General features: G+C 50.5%; 1 protein-coding gene across 6 annotated transcripts in view; it reads left to right on the top strand.

The window, feature by feature from the left end:
• The window catches only part of SIN3A (SIN3 transcription regulator family member A), a 1166566-nt gene extending 1150000 nt beyond the window's left edge, over positions 1-16566 (top strand). For 5 of the 6 annotated variants that reach the window (XM_069624553.1, XM_069624552.1, XM_069624555.1 and 2 more), the window contains exons 20-21: positions 13840-14047; positions 15179-16566. In XM_069624553.1, the coding sequence (XP_069480654.1) occupies positions 13840-14047; positions 15179-15409 (439 nt within the window). In that variant the 3' untranslated portion in view covers positions 15410-16566. The remainder of the gene's footprint in view (positions 1-13839; positions 14048-15178) is intronic. The other variant, XM_069624556.1, reaches the window with a different exon arrangement.
• The last annotated feature ends 219 nt before the right edge of the window (positions 16567-16785 follow it).

The following is a 16785-nucleotide window of genomic DNA, read 5'->3' as shown; positions in this document are numbered from 1 at the left end:
GTCAATCACACATGCTAAGTGGTGAGCCGGGCGGCTCACCACTGGGCCAATCAGAGTAGAGTGCGACTTGGGTTGCCGAGGCAACACAGTCCAGGGTGCCAATTCCCCCGATCTGCCCTTCCTGTGGAACCCAGACAGAGTGGCACCATTTGGAGGGCTTCTGTGGAGAAGCCCGCCAAAAAGTGGAACAAAGGGCTCGACCTTGGTCAGAGTTACAGAGATGGACACGAACGCCATTTTAGAAAAGAGTTCTGGCAAAAAGACCCAACCTTTAATATTAAATAAATAAACCGGCGGTATCTTTAACATTGCACCAAAAAGTGGTGCATTTAAAATCAATGGGAAAATCCCATAGAGAATATTCTGGTGGAATATTTTGTGTGGTAACCACTGCCACCGGCCAGAAACTCGACAAGGGGGGACTGGACAGTGCCCCCTTGAAAACGGACCGAGGGGCAATATAATTAACCCCTTCCAGTACTTCCACAATATGATGGTTTGTACTGGTTCTGTTCACAATTTAAGAGTAATAAAGTCAATGGTGACTTTACATGCACTAGGAGACAGTAGTCAGTCCCAGGATATGGAGTCTATGTTTGGGGGTCACTATGACACCCCTGTGTTACTGCACTGAGGGTGCTGTGTAACACATACACAAAAAAACAGATGATACCCTATGGAGTAAAAGACCCCATAGCCCAAAATCACACAGTCAGTCAGACATACCTCAAATCATGCCCAAGAGTGGGAGTAAAAGAGTCTCATTCTTAGCAGGAGAAAAAAACAAACCCCAAAAATCCAGCAAAGCTGCTGGGGGACTCACTAGGTTTGGGAAATTAGCCTTGTAAGAGAATTCTCCCTAACACCGACTTCCCTGTTCCACAGGGTTCCACCCGGCACCTTCGCATCATCCTGATAGCTCTGTGGTGGCCAGCGAGGCCATGGTTCTCGAGCTGCTCAGCCTGTCGGATCAAGCTCCGGTGCACCTTCCACTGGGCCCAGCAAACCACCTCTCTCATCAGGGAGACACGGTCATCCACCCCGTCCCCCAGAAGTTAGCCCTCACAGCGTGGTTCCTGAACAAGTCACACTCCGACATCTGCATCTGTCATAAGCTAACCTAGACATCATACAGGGGGCTTCGAGCGATGCTACCAGGAGCCAGTACAAAAGCAAGTAGGTTTTGTCACTGGGTGGAATCAAAGGAGGTTGATCCGTTGACCTGCACCTTGGACGATGTGCTTTCCTTCTCTGCGCACCTCGCACACTGGGGGGGTTGTGGGCAGGGGTGCCAGTAGACACATGCTGCACCTATATGGTGGCCATTGGAGCTTAAAGGAACAGCTTTCTTCCTTTAATCCAGTGGTTAAGACACTTAGCGGGCCTGGCCAGGCTTAACCCGCCTATCAAGAAGCCACAACCGGGGTGGGACCTCATTGTAGTCTTGAGCACCCTGGCGCATAAACCATTTGAACCTATGGCGTCCGCTGACTTCCGACTTGTCACCATTAAAACGGCCCGCCTGGTAGGCCTTACCTCGGCATGCCAGATCAGTGAAATCCAGGCGCTGGCGACTTCAGAGCCTTACACAACTTTTCATAAGGACAAATTAGAACTCGCCCTGCATTCTTACCAAAAGTTGTCTCCTCTTTTCACCTAAATAGTGCTACCAATGTTCTTCGCGGCAGCAAGGACATTCTTAAACTTTAATGTAGCGAGCACAAGTAGGACACCCCTTCACACACCAAGGGTTTGGTATTGAAAGGAGATATCTCAAATAGGAGAGAGAATGGGAACTGAATTGTTTGAAGATGCACGACCTAAAGAACAAATGTTTCAACAGAGATATGGATTTCATGTCTCATGTGAGATCTGAAGCCTAGCCCTTCAGGATACATAGCATGTGAACACTGGTAATATACTCCTCCATGTCAGGTGGGTGTTTATTATTATCCCATGCCAGGACATAAAAATCACACAGCATTTTCCCATGCCTAAAAAAGACAGATGGATCACTATGCATAGCAGTGTAAAGTCCCTTTTACAAAGTAGCATTGGTTCTTGGAACCACTGTAGTCAGTCAGTGTTGAACCTTCAGAACAAGCAGCCAGGATTTGGAAATATTTTGGATATCATTTTTGGGTGCAGCGGTTTTCAGCAATGCAATTGTATCTGAATGCACTCAACAAATACTTCCTCTCACTTTTTAAAGCATGCACTCTAAGACATTTATTGCATGAACTGAAATAATATAGTCTTGTGTCTTGTCCCATTTCAGCCATGCTTTTGGGACGTACCGCAAAACTGGGCGGGGATCAAAGCCGGTTTCCAAGCAGGAGAATGTACAGCTTTCCTGCACATCCCTAGCGTGAATATGCATGTGGCCACACCTTTTAGGCTCCCCCTGCGCACAGCCTGACCCTCTGTCAGTCCTTTTCTCTGTGTTGAACAGGAACTGACCTTTGCCTTACAGCTGTGCTTCATTGCCCCAAAATGTACTAATTTCTCCCCATGCCTCATGCCCAATAAGTTCAAACCTTGTCAGAGTTTGACGAAGGTGAATCCATCATCACCAGGGCATCTCACACTGGGACACCCTCCCAGGCATGTACACCACACCCGAGAGGGGTCAATCAAACCCTTTATTTCCTTTGGCCTGCTTCCTGCCATCTCTGTTCTGGAATTGCCATTTATGGCATGTCCTTTCCCGGCAAAGGTTTCTGCTTTCTCAGCCAAAGTGGGGGGGAAGGGAGGGTTGGAGGTGTGTGTCCAGGTGTGGGCGCTGACACTGTCTGGTCCTAGTTCACATCAGTTTCCCTGAGTTTGTTGCTGGGCAGATTGTGTGGTAGACCTGGGTGCTTCCAGTCCATATCTTAGATGTAAGGATTACTGCAGCCATTCAACAGACCATTGTTGGAGCCTATAACCCTATAAATAGGTGCAGCCTGCTGACAAGAGGACGACCGTTGCAGCTGACCAGCATTGCCTCCAGCTACTCTGTCCTGATTGGAACAAGTACCTTCGCAGCACTTTGACCCTAGGCCGATGGGAACAACCAGTCTTAACTGCCCTACTTGAGGATCCGTGCCTGCTAAAATTGACAGGGAAATCTCTTTAAGCAGGTAAACAGACATGCTTCTTCCAAGCTTTGAGAGCAAAACCGCAAGAGGTTGGAGGGGGGACCAGGCAGCGCCTTAAATCCCCCCGCAAAAAGGGACCAGCCGAAGACCATCCCACCTATCACTAGAGGGTAGTGGGGTCAGAAGACCAGCATGCTGGTTGGTCAGTAGGACTGCCACTCAGCTCAGACCACACCCTCAGGAATTGATGTAAGGCTCAGTGACTTGGACTGCCCAAAACCAGTTTAAACCAATATGTACGCTGTCATTGTAGGCTCAGAGAGCCCACATGGTCAGCCATTTTAAGACCACCTTGTGGTTGCCATGAACAAATGAAGCCCAAAACTACAAAGTGGGCGAGAGTAGGATGTAATGAAATGCATCGGTGCCACAATGACTACTAAAAAGGACCATTGGTCTACCAATGTGGTCAAATCGCTTACACCCCTGGTGACGCCAAAACAAAAGCATAGCTGCCACCAACCAACCTACTTCATGAAACCAATGAGGCATGATATGAACACTGTAGAGCAAAAATAGGGTGCCGCTGGTCGCCTTAGGGGTGACCAAATACCATACCTTAAGTAAGGTTACAAGGGTTGTAATGGCAGAGGGACTTCAGAAGTCCCTTGTGCCATCGAAAACAATTTAGTTATCAAAAAAAGGTGAAAGAGAAAACATTTCTGGGGCCCAGGAATCCCTGCAAAAGGGAATTCTGTCTTAACAGGTTGTTTGGCTAATAAGCATCAAGCATCTCCAAGAAGTTCAGGAAAAGGTCAGGGCACCCACTTCTTTTTTTTATTTTTTATTTTTACATATATATTACAAAGGACGACATACTTATGAAGATGACCCATATGCTAACTGAAAAAACCTTTCCACCATAACAATGCCAGGGTACAAATCCTCCTGCTTAATCTCAACAGATGACTCTGTGCATGGGCATTGGGGACTTACGTGTCTTCCTAGCCTGTGCACAGAACTGGGTCAGACTGGGGCAGTCTTCTGGCCGTCATGCAAGGAAAAGAGCTTCTACAAAATATTTCTTTGATGCTGTGACCACCCATAGTGTCAAATTGAACATTTGACCCGTTGTTTCAGCCGAGTTCCTTCCCAGATGGCAGACGTGTCTTATTTAACTTATTTTATTGTTCATTTTTAACGCCCATCATACCAGCAAGTGGTTTCTAAGCGCAGGATCAGGATTCAAACCTGTGTTGCACCACGTTGTCGTGCTTCCTAGACACACTTCTTTCCCCTGAGCTATTCTTCCTCCCCTTACCATCCAATTTGCCATCTTGGAAGGTGGTCCTTGGATGGTTTCTGTTGTAAGAAGTGGGTGCACATCTCCACTAGTCATCCCCTCCCCCACAACGCTACCTCCTCTTTCCTAACCATTTTTGTCTTCATGGAGGACCTTCAGAAAGTAGTAAAGCTGTATGCAATACAATAGATCCTCTAGAACATACTTTACAGGGTTAATTTTGTTGCTACTTTGCCCACCCCAAGAACAACATGGCGGAATGGGTGACAATGCTATACCTCTCCAGCTGCAACAAATTCCCCCCCTGAAGAAAAGGTACAACATGGTCATCTGGACTAATTCTGTTCACCCTTGCAGAGAGGGATTGGCTGTGTCTGCTATATTTGCAAAATTCCTACATGCACAACCTGATCTGGGAGCCACACAAAGTTCCTCTGCTTCTCAATTTTGCATGCTCATTACCCATAGAGAGTCCTACCCTTGTGGCTGCATGTGTCTCTGAAGATCTTCCTGAGGGTTATGGAGTAATTAATTTACTGATTCTTTAAGGCATCCACATTTTCAGTACCAGGACGGACTGTTCCAGGGCTCCATCCTATCCTAGGTAAAGAATCAGTCAACTACAGCCTCCAACTGGCATATTCGCAACCGTCATTCCTATCTAGAGACTATAATGCATCTGCTTGATTTGACACTGGGATCAGTACTCCCAACCGTGGCAAGAATACAGGATCTTCATTTGATTTGTGAAGAATTCTTCCATGCTTTGTTTGATGCAGTCAATTTTCACTTTTTGCTTGCCCTGATGGCTTCTTGTTTTCTGGCGGTTCCCCAGACCAGGCTGCATATGTGGCAGCCTTTCAGCATGCCTCTCATTGGTTGTAGGACTCGTCCTCCATTGGAACGCAATCTTGTTGCTTCACTAATGTCAGACCTTCACTGGTGGGTGGATGAATACAACCTTCCCCTAAGAGGAGTCCATCCACCGATTCCTCTCTGACAAGCTGGGGACAGTAATAGACTGCTGCAAGGTTCACAACCTCTGGCTGTTGAGAGCCACATAAAGACTCCTAATTACTTTAAATGAAGGCCATCTTCCTGGGTGTGAGGGTTTTTCTTGCGTTGCTACAGAGAACATTATCTATACATACAAAACTACAGAAATGTTCTCCATGAACAAACGCAGGTAAACCAGATACCGATCTTTGCCTCCTGGCTCTAGAAATCTGAGTTTGTATTTTTTGGCACTCTATCTTCCCGCAGGTCTTCCATTTAGTGGGAGAGGACAATGTGAGGGTAGACGCCTTTTGTCAGTAGTCTCATGCCCCCACACGATTGGGAGAACCAGTGGGTTGAATTGACTCTTCCAAGCCTGAGAAGGACACCCCTACCAAAGTTCTTTGTGACAGACCACAAGTAGTGCCTTTTGTTATGCCAAGTTAAAGCAGATGGCAGGCTGTTGCTGCATTGTATTTACACTGAACTGGCCAAAAAGAATAGGATTCTCAGACATTTATAACATGAAACACTGACCACCCTGGCTTCTCCCAGACCCTTCTACTTCTTAGGGTGGTGGTTGTTCACTACTCCCCTGAGTTGCTCTATTTAGCAACCCATCAGAGGACCTACTTTAGGGTGACTTCCATATTAGAGGCCTACAAGATGAGGCAAAACCCCTCCACATGGATTTGATGCTCATCTGTTCAGATTGGTCAACTTCAATTTCTTCCCAGATTTATATTCCTTTGTGAGACATCTGCAAGGTTGCCACACCTCGGACCTTCTGCAAACATTCACTTTTCTCGACTTCAAGAAATGATTCTGCTTTTGGCCAGGCTATATTAAGAAATCGTTTTGTTGCAGATCCGTAATCTTTTAACCACCATTATTCATGGAAAGATGCTGCAGAATCTACCTGTATAAAAGGGGGCAGGATGACGCAGGAGTAGTAACATTCCTACTTAGTTTGTGGGCCTCTTTCCTACGTACGCCCTCCTGCTTAAAGTTACTAAGTCTCACTGATTAAATGGACTGAATGTCAGTTAAGGTCCAAGCGTGGGGGAGTTGTGGCCATGTGTGCTTCTGTGCTAGGGATGTGCTGGAAAGTTATTCGTTTTTACCGCGTTGAAACAGGTTGTGATCATGTTCTTGTTCTGCGAGATATTCCAAAATGTACGTGGACTAAGAGTACCATTGTCACTATGGTGAGTAACTTTTTCCTATTTTCAAATTCACTAGGTCCCTTTTTTACAAAGCATCTCTCACATGTGGAAATGGGAAAGACAACTGCTTTAACTATGTAACTGCAAGCATCTTTTCAAATAGTGCAATACCTCTAAATGCTCTGTCATCCAGGTAATCTGTTCTGTAGTGTAGATTTGCAACTCTTAGTTAAGGAGATCGCAGGACTCCGTTGTTTGCCTGTCAGTCTTGATTGTAATATTTTCAGAAGTTTCTCACGCCTCACTTTAGGTTTTTACCATCTGATGAAGATCTTTGTGACTTTGAAAGCAAATGCGTTAGTCCATTGCAGCACAGTATTTTCAGTTAGTCCAATAAAAGGGATCAAAACTCAAACTTTTGTGAAGCACTTATGACTATTAGTCATTCTTCAACTTAAGTTGTTTCCCTGTTGATGAAAATCCTAACCGAAAAACCATTAGGTTATGGTGCCTATCTTTCTTTGAGCCTCACATTGTCTGCCACATAGGAAACTCCCCTCCCAACTGTTTCTTGGCCAAGATTTTATGTGATCTACGTCTCCAAAGATTCCATATACCCATAGTTCTCCAGCATGGGGTCTGGCATGGATTCACATGCTCATGAATATTCCCCGTCGTCAGGCTGGGAATCCTCGGTAAAGAAAAAACCAGTATCAGTTTCGTTTCTGATCTGTCTTTCGTAGTAATAACCAATCACTGGTCTCTGCGTCATACTGACCACAGCCAATGACTGCCCTCTACCTAAGCACCGCCTCTGGCAGCCATCTTCAGATTTTTACCGCACGTTCATGTGTTGGGATCCTCGTGCTATTGCTCTCGAGCGTTAGTGCTTTTTTCGCGCTTTTTTCACAAAAAAACTTCGATTCTTTCGGTCAAAGAGCCTCAAGCTTCACCGATCCTACATCCGATCAACGGGGACCCGTGTCGGATTCATCTGTGCCCCTCAAGGGTGAAGATTCGTCGAGCTACACTTCGGAGGAATCCAGAAGCTTCTCAGGCCCGGTCTCGGAGATGGCCCAGGAGAAGGGAAGCTCGACGCCCGGAAAGCTGTTCAGGGTCTGCCCTGGATGCCAGCTGCAGAACGTCTTCAAGGAGGACGAACACTCTTTCTGCCTTTATTGCCTTCATGAGGACAAGACGCACGTGGAGAAGGACTGTGCGTTTTGCGGCAACATGTCGGAACGGACCATGAAGGACCGCCATCAACGTCTCGCCAACTGGCTGGAGGGTAAGAGCCCGTCTGGCGAGAAGAAGAAGAAATCCGAGCGGTCTTCTAAGACCTTTGAGGGCGCCCCGGCGACGGGGGCCCAACATAAGGCCAAGCACCGCGAGTCCGCTGGCACCGGGAGCGCCGAACGGTCGGGCTCTACGGGCGCCAGGCAGGGCGCACCCTCCCCGGCACCATCAACCGCGAGCCAACGCTCTGGGTCGGGTAAGAGGAAGGCCGAGCACCCGGCGAAGCTCCTGGAGAGGCCCCGGTCGAGCTCTAAGGCAGAGGAGGAGCGTGGCAGTGCCCCCTCCCTCAAGGATAAGGCGGTGAGCGCACCTAAGGTGGTGAAGGCCTTGATCCATCCGACCAAGCCCTCTATCGAAACGGTCGCGGCGGCCCTGGCTCAGCCTGTGGTGGCTGCACCAGTGGTGGCGACCTCAGGGCCCAGAATCTCCCTGCCTCCTCGGAGGGAGTCTTCCTTTGTGCCCATCGATAGGACCCCCGTGAAACCCTCCGTGGGGAAGAAGAAGGGGGGGCAGGGCGTCGTCGGAGATTCGGCCTCAACCACAGAAGAGGAGCTGATCGAGGTTTTAAGCCACGGCCTAGGCGTGGAAGAAGGCCAGCCCGTCGGAATGGACCCCGACGCAGGTGACGACGAAGACATCGTCGAGGATACCGACGGGGCCCCTGCTCGCCCGTCGGATTCCCCTCTGCCAGCGCCGCAAGACAACTCGGCGGCCATTTTGTTGGCCATACAGTCCTTATGCTCCGAGATAAGGACGAGGCTACCGTTACCGACGGAGGAACCTCTCCCGTCGGGGGATCCAGAACCGGGACCTTCTGGTGTTCCCCCTACCAAGAAAAGAAGGATCCATCCACCACCTCCTTTTCAACCGTCGCGCCCCTTCCAGCCCTCCTCCCCGTCCACCCGAGGGGATGATACGGGGACTGACACGGCAGCGACGGGTACGGACGACGAGGCATACGACGAGGATCTTCCGTCGTCGCCTCCCACCAGGGCTTCTCCGCCCGACGAGATCGGATCTTTCCACTCCATGATCTCCAGGGCTTCCGAGCTTTTCCAACTCTGCCCTGAGGAGAAGAAAAAGGAAGGCTTCCTTTATCAGCGGCGCGAGGCCAAGAGGAAGACGGTCCTCTCAGTGCCTCTGTTGGACGACATTTGGGATGAGGGCCTTTCCCTCCTCAAGAACCCTTCCACGACGCCAGCTAGAAGAGACCGGTACGAGAAAAAGTACCGAGTCCCGGACACAGCCCCCCTGTGCCTCCGGGCGCAGCCTACCCCGGACTCCGTCGTCTCCGCGGCAGCCAGGAAGAAAGCGGGGGGGGGGGCGGCCTCCACATCGACTTCCCCGCCGGACAGCGAGGGAAAGAAATTGGATGCTATGGGACGTAGAGTCATCTCGTCGGCAGCGACGACGATTAAAGCGGCCAACGCCTTGGCTATCGTGGCCCGCTATGACAGGGAGCTCTGGTACAAGATAGCTCCCCTGCTGGATTTTCTGCCGGACGACAAGAGGGCGGAGGCCCTTGAGATCCTGCAGGAAGGTGAGGTGGCCTCGGACCACGCCATCACCGTGGCGACGGACATCGCCGACACCGGGTTCCGCCAGCTGGGCAACGGCGTTTGCCTTCGACGTCGTGGATGGCTCAAAGCTACGGATTTCCGGCAGGACGTCCAGACCAGAGTCCTGGACATGCCCTTCGACGGGAACAACCTGTTTGGGAAGACAGTGGACGATTCCCTTCAGGCCATCAAGGCGGATACTGAGACGGCCCGGGCCCTTGGAGTCCTGCAACGACGGACGCCCTTTCGGAGCGGCGGAGGCAAGGGCGCCTCCTAAGGTTCCGGCGGCGGTTTCGCTTCCTACCGTCAAGCGGCCCGCTCGTCGTCGCAAGAGGCCTACAGAGGACGAGGCAAGTCTAGCGGACCCCGCCGTCGTCGCCAAGGAGGTCAAGGCGGCAAGGCCGCGCCCAAGCAGGATTGAACCGGCCGTGGGGTCGGGCCCCCACCGAAGCACCCCGGTGGGAGGCCGGCTGGCGGGCTTCGTCAGCGTGTGGGAGTCCATCTCCACCGACCGTTGGGTGCTGGACGCCCTGGCCCGGGGCCACGCGCTCGAGTTTCAAAGAAGGTGCCCGCGCGTCCCCCCCGTGGCCAGGAAAGAACTTCACGTCCCTCAACTTCTCCTGGAGGTAAAGGCGATGCTCAGAAAGGGCGCCATCGAACTCGTCCCAAAGAGGCTTCGGGGCTCCGGAGTCTACTCGAGATACTTCCTCGTGAAGAAGAAGACGGGAGGATGGCGCCCCATCCTGGACCTGCGACGTCTGAACAAGTTCATCAAGGCGCAGAAGTTCCGGATGGTCACCCTCCAGCACGTCCTGGGTCAGCTGGAGGAAGGAGACTTCCTATCGTCGTTGGATTTGGAGGATGCCTACTTCCACATTCCCATCCTAAAGGGGCACCGCAAATTCCTCAGATTCGTGGTCCAAGGGTGTCATTACCAGTTCAAAGCCCTTCCCTTCGGACTACGGTCGGCACCCAGGGTATTCACCAAGTGCCTCGCACCGGTGGCGGCGCAGCTGCGCCGCGAGGGGATTCACGTCTACCCCTACCTGGACGACTGGCTCATCCGCGCCAAGACGAGGGAGCTCGCCGTGGTCCACACGGCAAGGACCGTCCAACTCCTCACGGACCTGGGATTCTCCGTGAACTACGCCAAATCCCACCTGGTGCCCGCGCAAGTCGCACTGTTTCTGGGAGCCAGGCTCGACACAGTGTCCCTTCTGGCCTCCCCGTCGGAGGAGAGGACCAGGACCATCTTGGGCAGGGTGCAACGGATGTTGGTGGCCGACGCGGCCAAAGTGAGGTCCATCAAGTCCCTCCTCGGGATGATGTCTTCCTGCATCTACCTCATTCCCATGTGCAGGCTCCGGATGCGCCCGTTGCAAGAATTCCTGGATGCGCGCTGGATCCAGACGACGGGCAGCTTCGAGGAAAGGATCAAGCTCGACGAGAGTTTCCGACGAGCGATACGGTGGTGGGGCACCCGCGCGCATTTGACGGCGGGCATGGACTTCCAGACCCCAGCCCACCAGGAGACCGTGACCACGGATGCCTCCCTGGAAGGGTGGGGAGCGCACACCGAAAATCTGCACGCAAGGGGACTCTGGCTCCCGACGGAGAAGTCCCTGCATATCAACGTCCTGGAGCTCCGTGCAGTGTTTTGGGCCCTCAGGTCCTTCCTTCCGTCCCTCAAGGGCAAGGTGGTGAGGATCTTCACCGACAACACCACCACCATGTTTTACATCAGGAAACAGGGCGGAACCAGGTCCCCAGCGCTGTCCAAGGAGGCGCAGGACCTGTGGCATTGGGCCGTTGCCCAAGGGATTTTTCTGGTGCCGTTTCATCTGGCAGGGATAAAAAACACCATCGCCGACTCACTCAGCAGGGAGCTGCGCTCGTGCCACGAGTGGGAACTACGGCAGGATCTGGTGGATCGCCTCTTCCGACGGTGGGGCACACCCCAGATCGACCTGTTCGCGACGAACACCAAGTGCCGGAGGTTCGCCAGCAGGTTTCCCCAGACGAGGAGCATGGGCGATGCTTTCTCGTTCCCCTGGGAGGGCCTGTTCCTCTACGCGTTCCCTCCCTTGCCTCTGCTAATCCGGCTCGTCAACCAGCTCAAGAGGTCACGGTGCAGGATGATCCTCGTCGCACCTGCGTGGCCGAGGCAGATATGGTTCCCGGACCTTCTGGACTTGTCAGCGTCCCCGCCGATCAAGCTGCCGGCGGACGCGGATCTACTCTCCAGGGAAGGAGGCGCCATCCTCCACCACGACCCGAAGTCGCTGAGCTTGCAGGCCTGGCTCCTGCAGCGCTAGAGTTTGGAGGATACGACATACCGGCCGATTGCAGAGAGGTTCTTGCAAAGGCCAGGGCGTCCTCGACTCTTAAATGCTACGGACACAAATGGAAGAGGTTCTCTGTCTGGTGCCACGCACAGAAGATTAACCCTCTACGGATTACGGCCCCCCAAGTACTGCCGTACCTGCTGACGCTGGCCAAAGCTGGTCTGGCACACGCGTCCATCAAGATTCATCTTGCTGCGATCTCCCGATACACCAGAACCACGGGGCGGACGTCCTTGTGGTCTCATCGTCTGGTGAAAGAGTTCATGAAGGGACTGTTCAGATCGTTCCCGCCGGTGAAGGCTCCGGCCCCGGCGTGGGAGCTCAACGTGGTGCTGACCAAGCTCATGGGACCTCCGTTCGAGCCTCTGCACTCGGCCCCGTTGAAGTTTCTATCGTGGAAAACAGCTTTTCTTGTGGCCATCACCTCCGCACGACGAGTGGGAGAGATCCAGGCCCTTTCCTGCAAGGCCCCGTACTTGACTTTCCACGACACGAGGGTAGTGCTCAGGACGCACCCCTCCTTCATGCCCAAGGTAACGTCGGACTTCCATCTCAACGAACCCTTGGTGTTACCTGTGTTCTTCCCGTCGCCTTCGTCGCCGGCTGAGAGGACTTTGCACTCGCTGGATGTGGCTAGAGCGCTGAAGTTCTACGTGGACCGCACGAAGTGTTTTCGGAAGACGTCACAACTCTTTGTGAACTTTGGACCTGTCAATCAGGGGAAGGCTCTCTCGAAGGCTTCCATTTCCAGATGGCTCTCCGGCTGTATCATGTACTGTCACCGGTTGGCAAACCGACCGCTGCCTGGCCGTCCGAGAGCCCATTCCACCAGAGCGATCGCAGCTACCACGACGTTCCTATCTGGTGTGCCCCTGCTGGACATATGCAGGGCTGCTACGTGGAGGTCGACGCACACCTTCACGAAATTCTACTGCGTCGACCGGGATTCCAGGGAGGAGTCCAGGGTCGGCCAAGCAGTGCTGCGCAACCTGTTCGCCTGAGGTGAGCCTGGTGAGGAGGTAAGATGCTTAATGTTGAGTTTGATGTGATGCTTAATGTTGAGCCTTTGCCACCTCCCGTGGTTGTGCATGTGTGTACTGCTATGTATTCTTTATTCATGAGCATGTGAATCCATGCCAGACCCCATGCTGGAGAAGGAACAAGTTACTTACCTGTAACTGTTGTTCTCCAGCATGGGTCTGGCATGGATTCACATGCGAACCCTCCCGCCTACCCCTCTGCGGCTCTTCACTTGGTCATACTGCCACTTCACGTGCTTCCAAATCTGAAGATGGCTGCCAGAGGCGGTGCTTAGGTAGAGGGCAGTCATTGGCTGTGGTCAGTATGACGCAGAGACCAGTGATTGGTTATTACTACGAAAGACAGATCAGAAACGAAACTGATACTGTTTTTTTCTTTACCGAGGATTCCCAGCCTGACGACGGGGAATATTCATGAGCATGTGAATCCATGCCAGACCCATGCTGGAGAACAACAGTTACAGGTAAGTAACTTGTTCCTTGCCCCGCCTTCAGCTGTTGCGCCCCCATCCTTGCCTGGCTGCCTTGGATCACATAAGAAACACTCTACTTTCACAGTTGTTAAGATGGTTATCAAGTAAATGTAAGGAGTGCTGCATGTGATGCTTCATGAATTTTCAGTGAGTAAACAACCAATATTTTGGCTTTTAGCATGGCATAAAGGCAAGTTCATTTGTTGGTAGGTAGTAGTTTAGAGCTTAGTATCTGCGTTAGAAGTAAATATCGTGTCCAATCTGTGTTCTTTTGCTGTATTGACGTTTGGCATGAAGTAAAACATTGGAATGGCGCAAACTGCATAGCCAAATGTGTGATGACCTGGGCATGAGACTCACCAGCAAATGACGTCTCTGTTTGTGCAACAGTCGGAATGTCAAGTTATCCCCGGTTGCTCCTGATGGGAGCATAGAGCAATCAGAAGATGTTGTACAGAGTAGTTTTCCCCTTCCCTGCTATCGCCACCCATGTCCAATAGGGCGCTTAGGAAATTGGGTTGCTAGATCCCCCCCAATGGCATCGGCGCACTAATTCCCAGCCTGGGTTTTGTGGTTTGCAGGAACCTGCGGCGGATCCGTCGATGCCAGCGGGGACGGGAGCTGCAGGAGAAGGAAGGGAAAGAGGGGGTCAGTAAGAAACCCATGGAGAACCTGGAAAGCCTGGACAAGCTCGAGTGTAAATTCAAGCTCAACTCCTACAAGATGGTGTACGTGATCAAATCGGAGGATTACATGTACAGGCGGACAGCTCTGCTGCGAGCTCAGCAGGTAGGAACATTGAGCAACAAGGAGGGAATCTTAATCTCCTCCCCTTATACCCACTGGTGGGTGGAAGCCCCGGGTTTTTAGGTTGAACCTTCGGTAGAGGACCTTCTAACTGAAAATAAAGTTGCAGGTCTTGAACCAGTCAGTGCACTGAATCTGGGAATTGCCTAGTCTTGACCCAGCCAGTGCACTGAATCTGGGAATTGCCTAGTCTTGACCCAGCCAGTGCACTGAATCTGGAAATTGCCTAGCATATTCTGCTCCCTGTTGAAACCGCACTTTCTACATGAAGAAGATGCCATTTTAAAATGTTTTTTTAAAAATAGTTTTTAATGGACAGGCACTGATTGGAATTGCAGGTGCCAGTTAGAAATCTTGTCTTTCCTCATCATGAACCGTGCCATGCAACCCACAAGAGGTTGCTCTTGTATGTGCACTGTGGTCTGTTTACAAGCATACCAGATTTGTTCCTGATGTTTTGTGAACAAGTCTGGCGTCTCGAGTCCAGTGCTGTATCCTCCTACCTGCAGCACACCATTTTCGCCAATTGATAACTTACATTAACACACTGTCCGTGCCTCCCTGTTGTGGGAGAAACACAAGTCTCTACTGCCCATGCTCTAATTTGCAGTGACACATCTGTCCACTCCTGCACACCTGAACCTTCCTGAGAGCTGGTTTGTGGTTGAAGTTTGCTAACCTTTGGTTTTTGGACATTTCCTTCCTTGGCTGTTGCTTGTATTGATAGAAGCCGGCATGAAACTGTTTGAAGTTGGCGGAGCATAGGTGTAGTTTCGCTAGAGGCTCCTAATCTAGGAGCTAGTAAGATTGGCCTGAATGGGAGTTGCGTTTACGGGTACAGCAGTTGCCAAATTACAGCTCTTTGTATGTGGATAGTGTCCGGTCACAGCACAGGTGTTTATACGGACAGCCTCAAACTGGGCAATATTTATATCATGTGGTGCTTGATGGTGACAGAAAGGGATGTTTAGGTCCTACAAGAGATAGTTTGTGGTAGTAAATGTTTATTGGGGGTGGGGGTGATTAAGTTCAACGAAAAGTAAATTGTTGTTTTTATTTACAATATAAAACTGTTAGCATGAACTAATTTTGCTTTTTTTCTTTGTTCTTCAGTCCCACGAGAGAGTGAGCAAGCGTTTGCACCAGAGGTTCCAGGCTTGGTTGGACAGGTGGTCGAAGGAGCATGTAACCCGCGACATGGCTGCCGAGACCAGCAAATGGCTGATGGGTGAAGGACTGGAGGGCCTGGTGCCATGTGCCACTTCTTGTGCGGCTGGGATCCTGCACTTTGTGAACATCAACAAGTACAGAGTCAAATACAGCAGTACATTAAAGACCTCTTAAACCCCTGGATCCAGCAAGGACGTCTAATTGCTTGCCTGTGTGTTGTCTTGAGACAACAACTCTGGCATCTTTCCCAATCCTGGTGCTCATCGCTGAGCTGGCCGTGTATGGCTAGAGCTGGGACCAGAAGATTGCTTTGTGTGCCTCGAGAGAAGGTGAACAACTCTTTACAAACTGGAGGTACCCTTTTTGTTGCTCGCTAGTGGAGCAAACTTTTCAGCAGCTCATAAAGCAGTTGCACAGGAAAGAAGACAGGAGTAATTCCCAGGCGACCTGAGAACTCTGGATCAATGTTAGACCCCCTGGACATGCTTGGATCGGCCTGGAGATATTTAAAAAATAAATATATATTTGTAATTAATGCTCGGACATGAAGTTTTAATGACAACCAGCACAAACCTATTGTGCCCTCTATGCCCCCCACCTTGTTGCTCCCAATTTTTGTCTTTACCTTTATGGTGTCTACAGGGACTGTTAATGAACACGTCTCCAGCAGAAAACTGTTTTCAACCTTCGGGACTAGGCAGGATTTGTGTGCTTGCCTTGAAATCTGCCACATGCAATCTTGGGAAAAGATGGTCTCAGTAACCAGCATCCTTTGGATCCAGCATTGGTTAAACCAGCAGCGCTCTTTGCTTCCTTGTTTGACTCGACCTTGACGTGTCCCTCCATGAAAGGCAGCAAACACCATTTTAAATGTCTATCCCCTCCCCCATTGTTACTAATCGCTCGCTGTTTGTAAATACCTGTACAGTGTCTTTTTTTTTTTTTTTAAAGAAAAGAAAACTGCTTGATGTGGTGACAGACTATAACTAGCCTTTTTTGTGTATCATAGTTACCAGTTGATTTCAAAATGTAGTACCTCTGACCGCAAGGCCACATTTCTAACAGTTTTTACCAAAGGGACTTCTATTCTAGTGTTTTTTTGGGGGGGTGGGCGGGGGTGCTTTTTTTTCATCCCATTTTCTCCTCAATCCTTTTTTTAAAATGTGTAAATAAACTGAAAGTTTTAGATATCGTTTTCATTTAGGAAAGATTTATGTGCATGCAAACAAAGCCAGGCATGCTAGGAATCAAATGGTAAAGGGTGAGTAGTCCTGCCTACCGAGGAGCCTACGCTGACCACCCAAGTCCAGATTAAACATCCTCCATCTCTGCGTGATGTGCTTGTGTGTGTTGCACAAACAGCAGTTGTTTTTAAAACCCTCAATGATTGGATGCCCTTGATTTGTCTGTTAAGACATTATTGGTGTATGGTGGTTTGTACAGTTATGTATTGTTTTTATTTAATTTAGTTTGCATACATTTAGCCATATAAATGACTTTATACACACTTAAAACATCACAATATCTTCATGTTAAATGCAGCCAATCAG

This window comes from Ambystoma mexicanum, chromosome 11, assembly GCF_040938575.1.
Source record: "Ambystoma mexicanum isolate Mex_15411 chromosome 11, UKY_AmexF1_1, whole genome shotgun sequence".
Lineage (NCBI taxonomy): Eukaryota > Metazoa > Chordata > Amphibia > Caudata > Ambystomatidae > Ambystoma > Ambystoma mexicanum.
The sequence above is the reverse complement of the archived record's forward strand: the minus strand, read 5'-3'. Positions and strand labels throughout refer to the sequence as shown.